At 41.1% G+C, this 15,081-nt stretch overlaps 1 protein-coding gene across 19 annotated transcripts in view; it reads right to left on the bottom strand.

The window, feature by feature from the left end:
* LOC110474267 (high affinity cAMP-specific and IBMX-insensitive 3',5'-cyclic phosphodiesterase 8A-like) overlaps positions 1–15,081 on the bottom strand; it is a 163,715-nt gene that overhangs the window by 39,002 nt on the left and 109,632 nt on the right. For all 19 annotated transcript variants that reach the window (XM_085588841.1, XM_085588842.1, XM_085588843.1 and 16 more), the window contains 3 exons: positions 4,238–4,294; positions 1,636–1,826; positions 461–517 (listed from right to left, as the gene is read on the bottom strand). In XM_085588841.1, the coding sequence (XP_085444967.1) occupies positions 461–517; positions 1,636–1,826; positions 4,238–4,294 (305 nt within the window). The remainder of the gene's footprint in view (positions 1–460; positions 518–1,635; positions 1,827–4,237; positions 4,295–15,081) is intronic.

Genomic DNA, 15,081 nt, shown 5'->3' with positions numbered 1-15,081 from the left:
TTTTAAAACTGCTGTGGTCAGATGATACTCTGTACTGATCAAATTGTTCTATATTGCTTTTCATACTCAGCAGATCTCTGGTTTTTGCTGAGATTAATCATATTGAAAGGCAGACTAAGAAAGGTTCAGAACAGAGATCTGAAAGACAGTTTTGTACAAGATGTTGCAGAAGTTGTTTGCAACATACTCTGAAAGCCTGCAGTGATGACAGGGGAGTGCGAGGAGGAACCCAAAATAAAACTCAAAGTGAGATTCTTGAATAAAAACCCCAGAAATTAAAAAAACAAATTCTGTCTCAATCCTATGATCAAGTATAGTAAAAACTCTGGTACAGCACATTATTATTAGCACAGTAGGAAGTTGTAATTCAGGTTTTATGTTAATGTTTTTCAGGTTAACTTTTACAATGGTAAGATTCACAGTTTTGATCACAGGTGAAAGAAAAGATATGAGTATTTACCTTTGTACTACACAAATAATGACTGTATTTTCTGAGGCTTTTGTTGTTCTGATAGACCTTTAAATAAAAAGCAAAGCATTTAAATTCTTTTTAAGTTCACATTTCAGAAAACATGGCTTTACAGAAACTTCAGACAGCACTTTTCTTAAAATATCTCTTTTAAACCATTTAACAACAAAACAAAAGTCAAATCTCGAGCCTGCTGTTAAGAAAGAATAAATGATATCTGAGACTCCACAAACATAGATTAATCTACAACTCAAGTACTCTAAGTGGGGAATAGCAAAAAATATCCTCTCCGAAACAGCATATAATGGACTTGTTTGAAGGGCTTGGCCTCACTCATTTAAGGTGCATTTTACTGAATTCTGGGACAGATTGGTAAGAATGGAACATGGGCAACAGCACTGCTACCTAGTCTTATCTACTTGCCTCAGCTCAGCAAGAAGAGCCTTTGCCCCAGCACAGCCCCAGGGCACACCCTGGCACCCCTGCCCAGCCTTGCTCAGTCTAGACACGCTCCCAAGGGCACTGCCAAGGCTCTGGAGCAGGGCACTGAGCCTGTCCAGGCTCTGGAGAGACTCACAAAGGCAAATCCTTTCCTCCTTTTCTCATACTTCACAGCAGTTTCTAAAAATACTTTTGGAATCTGTTTGCAATTTTGCTGTTCATAATGTATTTTCAAATGTTGCAGATATGGAAACCTGCACACCAAATGCTGCCTGTTAGCACTGGGAGTTGTTCAACAGGAAGGGACATTCCAAAAAAATTAGAACATTAATGAAGGGAATGAATTAATAAAGGTGCTTGGTGGCACATGATATCTTTGCAGTTGACTTAGTGTGAAAACAAGGAACCAAGTACTTGAAAAAAAAACACCAAACAACAAAAGAAAACCAAAAAAATACCCAAGAGTTCACTACGGCAACAAAGCTGCACACTGTGGCTCCAAGCCAGATGGAGCTTCAGAGACCCTAGGACACAACCAAAAATGCTGCTGCTATCAGATGTAAAGCACTGAAGTAACAATATTTGATGCTGCTACTGCACACCTGTCTAAAACCAAAAAAATCAATGCTCTATGGAGTTTATAAAGACATCATATAAAAGCAAAAAAACTCCAATGCTGTGTTCACTATATTGTTAAGCATTAATTACACTGAAATGATGCTTACCTGCATAATGCTTCTGCATCAAAGTATCTGGAATGTCTATGGTCAATGATGATAATGTCATGGTGCTTATCTAGAAAACATTCTAGTGCAGACTGAGGTGTCCTGGCAAGATTACACCGAAATCCAGCCTTGTCACACGCCCAGCGGAACCCGTTACTCTGCTCATCCTCCTCAGCAAACACTAAAAGTACCTGAGGTGGAGACAGGCAGTGGGTCATCACAAACAAATCTTACAGTACGTTCTGTGACTTTGTCCTGTTCCTAACATGTTTTTTAAAGCCACTTCTGAGGCTTAATCTGATGTTTTTGAGAGAATTGCTTTCTACAGATCACTGGTTTTTTTTGTATTTGTCTGTACACAGAGGTGTTTCAAGTGGATGAAACAGTCTGCCAGAGCCATGGCATATCCACATGGGAAGAACAAGTTTTGGAATTGACTCTATTGTCATTATCTACAGAGAGAGCTTAGGCAATCAGCTGAGACAAGATGCCTGTGTGTCAGAGAGTGTACATGAACCAACAGTGAGTCCACTTCTCCGAAACCATCTCACATGCAGCTTTTTTCTTGGGGTTTATTTTTCTTGCCAGGATCATATTCCAGAAAAGGGGAAAAAATATAAAAACCCCAACAACAACAAAAAAAACCAACCCCATAGTTCATCTCATATGAATCAGTATTTAATGCTGCTTCAATGGCATGATAAAAAGTCTGCTTTTCTTTCCATCTCATCCCAATTCCCCAAAGTACTGGATGCTGCCCACTCTGTGGGATTTCTGGAAATTCTGGACAGGCTTGTCAAAAGGAACTCATGGCAGACTGAACTCATAAGCAGTACCACTGTATATGAAGTACGTCCCCGTGTGACTCCTACACAAAGCCTGCCATGGGATTTATATGACAGAAGGAGATTATCATAGCTGAAATCCAGAACTGGAGGTCAGACCTGTGAGCCACTATTTGTTCTGTCCTAACTTGCCTTGTAATTGTCAGTAACTAATCTCTCTAAGTCTTTTTAAAATCAACACAATGCCTATAGGCTAAAAGTATGATAAGGCCCAATTCCTTTAAAATGTATTTCCTGTTCTAGGATTTAATACAGCAAAGAAGATGAACAAAGTCTGCTAAGGAAGACTCACTGATGTGATTGTGCTTTGCATCAGGATAATGTTTGCAGAAGAAAACTTCTCTTGCCTGAAAGAATACAGCATGGCAGACTAGATCTGTGTTGATTTTGGGGATGGCTCAGCACATGCAGCCTTTTGGGAGATGAGTAACTAAGCCAGCATTTGGTCTATTATCCCAAGACACCAATCTTTCAGCAGTTGAATCAAACCACACTCAGAAATGTTTTGGTCAGGCAAAGTGAAGCATGTGTAACTCACATCACATCCCACTGCTGTTTATCTTCTGTGTGATTTTAGGAACTCCAGTGCTGTTACACTTTGGACCAGGCTGCTGAAATGTCTACCAGTAAATCTTAACATTTCCATGTACTGCATATTTTTGTAAGAATGAAGGATTTTGCACACATTCAGTTCAGGTTCCTTTTATAGCAACCTGCAAAACTGTTTGCAAAAAACATGTAATAGTTTGGGATGTATTTAGTGAAGTTAATCTATAACACTCCTTGAGAGAGGAAGAATGGGTTTCAACAATAGCACAGAAAGCCAGGAGATGTGAGTTGTATGATTGACTCTGGCAAGAATGTGATGTTGCCTACCTTCTCCTTCCCTCATACCTGACAGCTATTTTACCAGGATAAATCAGGTGCATTTCAGAGTGGTCTACAACTGGACAAAAGTGATACAATCATTACGAACAATACAGGTGGCAGAAACACTCAAGGACTATTCTGATTTTGGAGAACAGCTGGATGAGGATGTCCTAAGATCTGATTTTTTATGATATTACTGTTCTGACAATGGCTCAAGAAGATGTTAAACTGCAGTTCTTAAGACAGCCATTTTCAAATTATTAGGACCACATTGCCTCTACTGAGGAGTTTTGCAATTACTGACAGGGAACATCTTGGATGATTAATGGCTCAGTATGCCTTGGGTTATGGGAGAATTTCCAAAGGAAGTCCAAAGGAGACATATATCTCTAAACCTCATGTCCATCCCAGGCAACATAAGGGGACAAATGGCATAAACCATTTATTTATAAAGGGATAAAAGAGGATTAATTTTTGTCAGTCAGTAATGAATAATAAAAAAATATATTTTGCAAAGCTCACTTCATATATTTTGTAATGATATTGCAAGTTTGCTTAGCTTGTTATCAGTTTGATGAGATTTTGATGAAGAATTTTACTACCAGTAAAATATAAAATGAGGCAAAACTAAATTGATTACAAGGTAACTGATAGCAGAAAAAATAGATAGCTCTATTTTTATAAGCTGAGAGATGGTTGGAGAAAACAGGATTCTTAGGATATCACATAGAGAAAATGTAATGATAAAAACCTGTTATGTGCATATTATCTCTTGAGCAAAATTCTCTATGAAGATCTCTATAATCCAAAAAATTCCAGTCATCAGTTTTAAGCTAACATCTGTGATGTTTTAGAAATCAAGACTTCCATTTGAACTGCTGTGTTACCTGAAGTTGATCTTGATGAAGTCTCATAGGGCCAAACTGCACATCTGTTACTGGTGCCTAGAAGAAATAAGAAGGGAACTTATTAATGAATAATACCTAAGGAAGAAGAAAACTTATCTCTGTTATCTACCATTGTCTGGGAGATATATTGCCATCATTATAAGGCTGCATCTTCAAGAGGGTCATATTCTGGTTTTGTAAATTTATATGCTAAGCTGCATTAACAGAAATAACAAGCTAGTCTTCAAGTCATTTTTTATTGTTATTTTAAATGTAAGAGATTAGTAATGAGAATCTGGGAGACAGATTGTTATTTTTCTGTATCCTCTGTATCACTCCAGCTGTTCTGCAAAACATGGGAGTGTTTAAAAACTGCTTATTTTAAAGTCCAAAAAAGCATTAAAGCTCCAGGAGAAATGCAAAAATACATAATTCTTCTCTTAGAATTTCAAATGCAACAGGGCCCGAATTTCACATGTAACAGGTGCCCAAGGGTGCTACAGAAACACACTGATTTCATTTCTCCAAGAGCATTTTGCTGCCCACCCAACCCCTCCAGGGAAGGCTCCAGAACTCAGGAATATGTTGGGATGAAGCATGCATCCAGCATGCAGCTTTGTTTGAAAAGCCCTGCAAAAACGCTGTCATCCACCATGCGTTTGACGTGTCGGTGACCCCCACGCTGGGCTCTGCCCAGGTACCACAGCTCAGCTGCAGGAACTCCTCGGCCCCCCAAGCACAGGGCAGCCAGCACGGCAGCTCTGCAGGCTCCCTCCTGCTAGTGGGGCTTTTAGCTTGATCTTTGTTGTGATTTGGTTGGTTGGTTTTGGTTTTTTTAGTTTGTAATGGTTTTTGCATGATCAAAAGCCGCGTTTAATGCAAGTATATGTAGCCAAACAGAACCCTCCAGAAAGGAAGTGTCTGTCCAGACCCCTTCCTGAGCAGAGTGTTTGAGATTATCAGTGGTACCAGGGGTGTTCCAGAAGAAGCCTGCCTGCAGTGGGAGCAGGTGAACGATCTCCTTTTGCTGGCGGCTAAGCTTAGGGAGGAAGTAGAAAGACGAAGGAATATTAGGGAAAGTGAAAGGGAAATAGATCGGTGGAGTCTATTTCCCAGCCTGGTTGGAATGGGAAATAGACTGGTGGAGCCTGGATGGGCAATATTTTGAAAGAACTTAGGAATAAAAAGAGGATGTATCATCTTTGGAAGGAGGGCCAGGTCTCTCAGGATGTATTTAAAGGGGTTGCCAGGGCATGTAGGAAAAAACGTAGGATCAGTTCAAACCTAATTTGGCAACTTTTGTAAAGGATAATAAAAAATGTTTTTACAAATATATTAATGGCAAAAGGAAGGTTAGGACCAACCTTTGTTCTCTACTGGATGCAGGAGGGAACTCAGCACCTGCAGGTGAGGAGAAGGCAGAAGTGCTTAACGCCTTCTTTGCCTCAGTCTTCAGTGGGAAGACAGCTTGTCCTCAGGACAACTGACCTCCTGGATTGTTTTTATATTCTTTGGACTTGATGATCTTGAAGGTCACTTCCAACCTAGTGATTCTGTGTAACCGAGCCAGGATCCTTCCCCTTCACTTGTCCCTCTGTGGGAAGGAGGGCAATGACCACAAGTGCTGTTTGTCACAACTGCTTCTCTTTTATATCATTAATCAAACTCCAACATGAATAGCTCCTCAGCTGGTATGAGACTACTTCTAAAGGAGTTAAACACATAAATACAGAGGGACACTCTAATAGGATTACATAGGTTTGGTTCTTTGAGAATTCCCATCAGGCTTGCATCAGCACTTTCAAAGTACTTAAATATTTTTTACCTCTTGTCCCAGAAATAAAAACTAAAAAGCAGGAATAACAGTGTTCCCCATTCAAGATAGGAAACAAAGTCCAACCATTGGTCCTTGGAGTCACAGACACTCTTCAAAAGTAACTGGAGTTAAGAAATCAGAAGAAAATAATCTTAGGCAATGCAGTAAAAGTAACATATCTCTGAACTGAAACATTAAAAGAAAAGGGCTGTTGAGCACAAAGGTGGCATTTTTACATTGTTCTTTTTCAAAATTAAAACCCACTTGAAGATCAGATTTATTGCTTTGTAATCTGTAATTTTTCCAGTAAGTATTTTCAAAGAATCATCAGCACATCCCACAGAAAAATCTTTTAGAACTGCATGCCCCACTCTTTCTATAACCTTACTGCTTCAGTGCTCAGCCCTAAGAGTATGTAATTTGTGATTTTATTTATTTATCAACTTGGAAGTCATCACTGCAACATTAAATAAGCAACAAACATAAGTCAAGGAAAAATGGCAACACAGTGTCTACAAAAGCATTCCAGGATCCAGTGTTCGCCTGTCTTGCTTAAGGGGGCCTTTAAGAGTTAATGTTAAAATGACAAGGAGGGATTTCAGATTTATTCAGTCATTGTGGTGAGATGGGCTTAGTTTAAATACACTCCAGCCATTTCTTTTTTCTGATCTTGGGACCAAAAATCTCTCTTCAGTTAGAAAACTCAAGCTGCTTTACTCTCCCCTGTGGTACATCATCCAATTATTCAAAATCTGCACTACAAAACAGCAGAGTTTTGCTGACAACACACATAACAGGGGAGAATCCTGTTTGCACCACTGTTACTGGTCTTGCAGCACTAACAGTAATATTCATCCTGAATCAGTAAGATCAGCAAAGTGCCCGAAGGACATGGAGAGAGAATGTCACTTGAGGTAAAGATACCTAAAAGATACCTTTTTACAGTTACTTCTCTGTCCAGAACTGTACTTCAAATCAAACCTTGGACTTTTTGTACACTCTACCTGCCAGAATAAAACAGTGAGTGTTCCGTGTCACCGGGCAATGGCCTGAGCTGGAAGGTTCAGATCCAGAGCTGAGCCTCACTGGCGTCTGGGGGGATGCAGAAGCCCACGTGCCATGGCACTGAACCCTTGGACTATCAGTCACAGCCCAAGGGGAATTTTAAATTAGATAAACACAGTATTGCCAGTTACTGCTTTTCAGATGCTCCTTTCTTTCAAGAAATTTGTGAATTAATAGTTATTGAAGTATTTAAAGGACTGAGCCTGAAAAAGACTTTTCTGCCAGAAATCTGTGGCTATTGCTGCAATGAAAATACCTGTCTATGCACCATTTACGCCTAAGTCACAAGAGTGACCAGATGAGATAACCTGTCTTGTTACACATTAACTTGCTGTCCTGAGTAGAATCAAAGTCTTGGTCTGCATCTCAGCTGGAAAATTTTGGTCAACTCCAGTTAATTCTTAATCCTGTTGAAATCTGCTCAAATAACTTGATTAATCATTTAAACTTTCTGTGCTGCAGGTAGCACTGAGAAGTAACATGCTGATTAAGTATTGTGTCAAAAATCAAGGCTTCAGCAAGGATTAGCAGAAACTCTCAACTATTGCTGAATTAAATGAGCTTTTAAAATACCTCTGATGCTGCAAACTTACAACAAAACTAAATGCAGCCAAAGCTCACGCATATAGTAACTGCACAAGCACCTCTTTATTCACTCACACCTTCTTCTACTTCTTCCTTGTAATTTCTTTCCTAGTTGAAGGGCTCAAGTACATTTTCAGATTGGCAGACAAGACTTTGACATGTGACAGCCTTCCAGGCAGGCACAGATTGGGAAGAGTGTCTGAGAAGACAGAGGTAGAACTGGCTGTGGGTTCCTGGAACTGACTGTGATAGAGCTGGGGCTGCTGCCAAAGAGCTGCTGACGCAAAGTCCCTCAGCGCAGCGAGTGTGACTGCGGCTCCTCAAATGCACACACAGCAACCGCAGCCATTTCACGTTCTCAGACCCCTGAACTACTGCTGGTAGCACTTATTTCCCCCCAAATTTGCCTTTCTTATTTGAACACTGTATTTTTTGTCTTGTGGAACCAGCCCTGCCTCTGGCACAAAGTGGGATTCATCCCAAGGCAACAGCATAAAGCTGTAAGGGATTGACAGCTGTCAACAGGGAAGGTCATCCACTGACTGCTGCGAGCAGCTCAACACTCACCAGAATTATCTGTGTTGTAGCAGCTGCATAGCAAACATTGAAATTACTGACAGAAATAGTCCATGTTTCCAATCCCCTGAGAAAAGTGAATGTCGCGTAAATAAAAACAAGTGAAATAAGCTTTAAAAATACAGACCTACACAACTGTGACTGATCTGATTAAAGTACAACAAAGTCAATGTTGACCTGATGTAACCTGGTAAAGTACTTCTATCTGTGAGTTATTCTTCATATTTTACCAGAACAGAATCTACAGGAATAGTCTGTTTATCGCTGCTGGATTGTTTTTTCTTTCTTCCTACTGCTAGAAAAACTTCAGGTGCACTTGTTCAATGAATAAATGCAGAAAAGAATAAAGGGTGGACACAAAGCCAGCTTGATTCACATGCTCCCTTTGGTGATAAATTGCCTGACTGGTGACAGGGACAGATCTCTGCAGCCCATGGGTCTCTGATTTGCTAGAAGTGGCGCATCCTGGCATTCTCCAAAATATCTCTCACCATTACCCATCTAAGAAGGGAGAACACCTAAAACTTTGGGCAGAATAAGCTCCCAAAAAATCCTTTTGCTATTAAATTTCATGCAATACTCCTGCTATGGAGGTGGAAATTCCTTCTGGAGGCTGATTTTCTTAAAAGACCTCTTAGCTGAAGTTTTTGTGGGATGTTTTAAAGCAGAACCCTGCGCAGCCCAAGGCAATGCTCGGCTGCAGCACTGCCCACCCATGGGAGGGGCTGCTGGGGAGCTGCTGGTGCCCAGGGGAGCAGGAATCCTCCCCTGACATCTGCAGTGCTCCATCCCTTCCTTTCTGCACAGCAGGAGCTGTGCTGGTGACAGGAGTGACTACTTGGACCATTCCATGCACAGCCCTGTTCTCCTGGCAGCGCCGGTCCCCAGGGGCAGCGGCAGCGCTGCTGCCCCTGCTGCTCCTCACCTCTGCCAGGTGAGCACAGCTGCTTCTTCCTGCAGCTCACCTGAGCAAACAGGTGCCATGGACTTTTGCTGAATGGTTTCTTTTCCTGCAGCTCACCTGAACAAACAGGTGCCATGGACTTTTGCTGAATGGTTTGCAGATGGACGCTGCTGCTGGAGGGCAACATCTGCATTCAAGGGGCAGACAGAATCTCTGACTTGCTGTAATATATGACAGATAATTACAGTGATTAGACACATGACTTCACTGCTGGTCCTAATGGAATACAGCCAGCAAAATTAATCATTTTCCTCACATCAATGTTTTAAGGTATTATCAAAATTTTTTATCTGATTTTAGAATACATACTTATTTTCTACATATACTAGGTACATGATATAGATCTGCATGAGTTGACTCATCACAGTAAAAATTAGCAGTCTTCATTATCAAGATATGCTGGAAGCCACAGGATTGTTAACATAAACCAAAATTTTGTAATTCTAAGAAAAACAGAGATTCATTTTACAAAGGAAAAATATACTTTCTCTTAACCTGCCATTTTAGGCATAGATTTATCACCCCAGAAAACAAAGCCTCAAATGAACTAATAGATTTATACCATCCCCTAAACTTTTTTTGGTTAAGGTTCTATATGCTGCAGACATCTGAATTCTGCATAATAATATACTTTCTCAGAAACCTTAGCCAAATCTTCCTGGATGCTGAAAGCTGGAAAATGAACAACTTCCTACAAATTGGTATGACAAGGCACAGGATCTTGTCCAGCCAGGTCATACCAGCGTGGTTCCTCTTTCTCAACAGAGAGAGGCATTGTGACTTGTTGCAGCTCATACTTCTGGGCAAGAAAGTCTCCATGTTCGAGATCAAGTTTTCAAAATTCACATTTTTCTTTGCTTATCATAACATTCATCCCTTTCTGAAGTATATGAACACTAATCTGATCCATGTTCATTTATCTATTTCTTTCTCCAATGAAATGAACCTGTGTAGAGGACTTAAGACTCAGCTTCCTATTATCCATGTGCTTTCTGCTAGGCACTGAACATCACTGTTCATGTCTTCCTCACACACTTCAACAGCACTCTTTTCTTACCAACTCAGCATCAGTGCAAGTAACATAAAATGCTGTCCAAGCAGATTTTCCTAACAGGCACAGCTGTTCAGAGCATAAAATTAATTTTGTAGTCCACGGACTGAATTCCAACCTGGTTAGCAAATCCAGTGAAATCCAGAGCAATTCAAATACAATGAAAATATACTGGATTTACTTCAGTGTAAATGAAGTGGGAGTCTGGCCCTGTGCAGCTCTTTCTTTTCTTGTTTGGAGGCCACAACAGTTTGAATAGAGAATAAGAGAGAACAGTGTCCAAGGTTTCTGCCTTTGCTCAACAGACTCAAGGACAAAGGTAAACTTGGCCTTCAAAGACCCTATGCTGTACAGAGTCAGTTTATTTGCTGAAATACAAAGACATGAGTTCTGAAAGGTGATTAAAATTTACCAAAACTGTTCTTCAACCTGGATGAAACCAGTTATGACAGTCCTTGATATTTTTTTTCCTATTTCTGCTTTGTGAAATATGCAGACAAATGTCACAGACTCTGAACTCATAATGTAGCATCCTGACTCAGTGCTTTGATAAAATCTCACATTTAGATTAAGCTAAATCATGTTCTCACTGATGCATCTCTCTCAACAAACGAATACAGATTTATATCTGTATCACAAGGCCTGCAGATCACTCAATGTTTTGTTCTGGTATAATTTTTCTTTTATCTATTTCCTGATTTAAATTGATTCCTAGAAAAATTATCTACAACGCTGCCATGTAACAATATAGCAGACAGTAAGTGATGGGTAACACACTCTCTGTTTTCTTAATCTGTATCTTAAATTTTATTATCTGTTTTTGAATGTTTTACATAAATCATATTGAGAGCCCAACTCTGGCCTCCAACTCACATTATTAGCAGCACACAATTTTGGCAGCTTGCAGTTTTTGTGAGAAGAAAAGCTTTACTGAGTGTAATGAGTTGCAAGAGCTCTCCCATCAGGATGCCCTTCTCTCTGGGCATGTAACCAGCCACGGGACTCTCTTATTCCCAATGAATTTGCAACACCTTTCCTCCTCCCAAAATCCAGCACCTCTTCCGTTACTCAGCCTGGGGACAATTTCTGTGTTAACCCAGGTCCTGTGGGAGCCTCCCAGGAAATGTACACCCTGGTGGGATGGGACCACTTTACGGGAGCGCCGGCACACAGCGTTGAACACAAGGAGTATCCAAGCTCCACCAGGGTTCTGCCTGGCACAGCTGATTTTTGGCTTATATTCAGCTTGCCACACATGCCAACCACTATCATATATGTTTGTTTGTTTGTGTTTTGGGCCTGGTTGCCCACTGCATTCTCTCAGTGCAATCAGTGAAGCCAAGTTAGAACAGAACTGCAGCAATACTGTTGGGAAATCACACTTGCTGCCTTCTTGCACACTTCAGACGTAATCAAGAACTCCCACTTTCTGTTGTTTATAAGTTCTCCCCTTACGCTTTACAGGAAACTTTGGATATCAAACTGCAAGTGTTGCACATGCAAAGTGAATCATTCTGTTTGGCTGGGAATAATTAACGATGCTGTCCCAAAGTGACTTGGATTATCATCTGCACTTGGTAAGGCCTGCATGGCCTCTGGCCCAGACAAGTGTCCCACTGTGGTCACGTTGTACAATGACAGGAGAAAAAGCCAGCCAGCAGTCCCTGCCACTGCTAAAGGTCTGAACTTTTACACAGAACAGGCTGACAAATTGGGGGATGTTTTTAGGACCCAATATGGTATTGAAATGATAAAATAACAGTCATTATCACTCATGTCTATGGAACAATTGCACAGATCTCCAACCTTGAAAAGGGAAGTTGCTGGTTTCATTTTGACATTCAAAGGAACTGAGGCACTGAGGGAGAGAGACAACTCCAGCCCCCTTGTCCTGAGCCCTGGCATCCCTGGGCAGGGTGTCCAGGGCCCCTGCTTGCTGGCCAATTTACAGCAGCAGGCACTGGTGATACTGGGACCATGAGGCTGATACCTGGGAAACATCCACTTATTTCTGAAATTCAAAATTGTGTTGGTGATAATTCAAACAAGTTATATCACATCTTGGTAATCACAGCAGTACTGTAGGTTTCTAAGCTAAGCAGATACAACTCTGCAAATCTCACACTACATACTTACATAAGAGTCCTCACTGTCAATGAATCACACAGCAAAAAGGGATGCATGCAATACATCAGCCAAGTGAGAAAAAAAGGGCCATTTACTCATTAATCTACACTGATTTTTCTGTCCACTGAGAACAAAGTTGAATGGAAACCAGTCCTCATATCAAATTCAGCCAGTTATATTTGCTGCAGCATCTACCTGATTCAAAGACCTGTTTTAGACCTGCATTTTATGCACAAGTACACTGAGCTTGAAATTTCATCTATTTTCTCTTTAGAAGAGAAAAAAAGTAAATCCATAACAAGTGTGAATAATCTAAAGGTTGGTCTGTGCCTCATGGTTGTCATTTTGCCAAACCCTATTCTGACCAGCCAGCATAGAATTTAAAGTGCCCTAAGTCTTCATAATCTTAAGATGTGAGATGGCTCACTGGGGTCTTCATTAAGGCTCCACTTTCTGACAAGGGAATGTTGACAAGAACATCTCCATTCAGGCCAAATATGCACCAAACTTTGGAGGCTGTGAGGTCTCCCCATATTGAATCCCTGGGCTGCTCACTAAACTATAGTCAAGTATTTCTGTGTGGTGAGGGCATGCTGTGGAGCATCTGTAGTTATATCCTGCACTGAGAGAAAACCAGCAGCTTAAATGATCTAGCCTGTACTTTAGAAGAATTTTTAAACCCTATAATAATGGTTTTCTATACATAGGTTGCAGAAATGGATGCCTTTATCAATACAAAAAAAAAAAAAAATTAGTATGAACATTTTCAGCTGTTCAAACAGGAACAGAATGTGCAACATGCAGAAACTGGATTGCTTCAGATGAAGAAAAAAGAAAGAGGTCATCTTTAAGGCACTAGCACCTAATTCCATGCTTTATTAGTTTCTGACGAAATTCAGTGCTCAGACACAATACCCTGAACTTCAGAGCAAGTGTCCTGCAAAGTCAGGCATCCCTGGTACTCTGGGCTTCCATGCAAGTAAGGGCTGTGAGATGGTACCTCATGGGCAGCTGAACAGCACATCTGGGTGGATATTGCAACTTGCTGAGTTTCAGCAGCTCTTCCCTTGTACTCCAGCAGCTCTGAGACTCCTCTGTTCTCCCCTCTGCAGTCGGGAGCAGCCACACTATATCTCACTAAATGCTTTAATGGCAGCCACATAAAAACAATGTGCCCAGCAACCCCCAGAACTTGTTTCCTCTCTCCTCTTCTCCTCAGCTGACACAAGTCTGGTTATTCCGCTGTCTGGGAGAGCTATAACTGAGCTCTGGGGACCAACTCCTCGTACACCAGTGTTGATATAAAAGTTTCAGTGTGTATCCTCTCTCATCTGCTGGCAGCAGTAACTTTTACCCAGATGCAAAGGCTGGCCAAATCAACAGAGAAGAAATTGGTCTGCAAGTCTTGCAGGTCATCAGCCAAGACGTGTTCAAAATCAGAGCATTAAATAAATCAGGGTTCACATAACTCCAAACAAATAAATGCAGCCTTTGGCTTTACCAACATCTTTGTCAAACGGGAAAGGAACTTCTCACTCGTCTGCTGTCGCCTCAGGTGTATTAATTTTACAGGCAGGCTGTGGCTGACTTTCCATCCCCCCAGCTTGAGCAGACACTTTAGTACAAATACAACATTCTTCTGGCCCTGAGGGAAATTCTTCCTGCCTGCATTTTAACAGTTGAACTGCACGGCACTCTGGGAGACTTAAATATGGTACAGTAGTTCTATTGTTTAATATTATGAAAACTGCTTGCTCCCCTGTGATTCTGCGAGATCCTGAAGCACAGCAGTAAGTGCTAATCTGTTTCCTATCCATCAGCTAGTTGTCTTTTTTCTGGTGGATATCACTTACTAGTTTTATTTTAGAGGTGATTACAGATGCATCAGAGTACAACAGAACTCCATTATCAGTTTTCATTTTTTCCTTATGAATATGAATTTCAGTGACAGTTTTCTTTGAACCATCTGGATTTGAACAGACTTATCTGACTAAAAGGAAGTTCCAGTCTACCAGGAAGTTTTCCAGCTACTTTATGCCAGACAACTTTTCATGGCTTAATCTACCAACACTGCAATAGTCACAAACAGACCAAGGAAAGCAAGAGAGTGCAGCCCAAAAATAGCATAATTCAGTCAGTGGATATGCTAGGCTTCCTAGAAGATCTCCGTTTTGTCCTAAACCTCCATTTGTTAAGGAATGAACTTGTTTTTTATTGCCATTAGTAACACATTTTGTGTGCTGACACAGTTCAGGCTTTGCTGACCATAGTAGTTTTTTCTGCCTGCTGCTATATCTGTTATCTTTATCTCACAGATCTCCAGCCTCTGCAGACGTGGGCATCCTGGATGTGCCAGTTTAGTCCTCCAAGACTGGATGGTGACAGTATGAGGCTGCCTCCTTCTCCCCCCCGTTCCCTATTCTCTCAGCCATCTGCCACACACATCTTCACACGGCTCACTCAGGTGTCTGTGAACCTGCTGGACATCACTAGAATTCTTTAGGGTTCTAGGGGTGTGCTCTGCCTACCTTCAGGATGCACAAACTCACCTGTTCTCTGTTCAGTACCCTGCCTGGGAACTGCTCTGAGAAACAAAGATCTGAGATGGGATTTTTCAGGTAGAATAAATGCAAAACCAGTGGGACAGCAGCCAGTAGAGC

Source organism: Lonchura striata, chromosome 10 (genome assembly GCF_050655825.1).
Source record: "Lonchura striata isolate lonStrDom1 chromosome 10, ASM5065582v1, whole genome shotgun sequence".
Lineage (NCBI taxonomy): Eukaryota > Metazoa > Chordata > Aves > Passeriformes > Estrildidae > Lonchura > Lonchura striata.
This window is presented reverse-complemented; position numbering and strand designations above follow the sequence as displayed.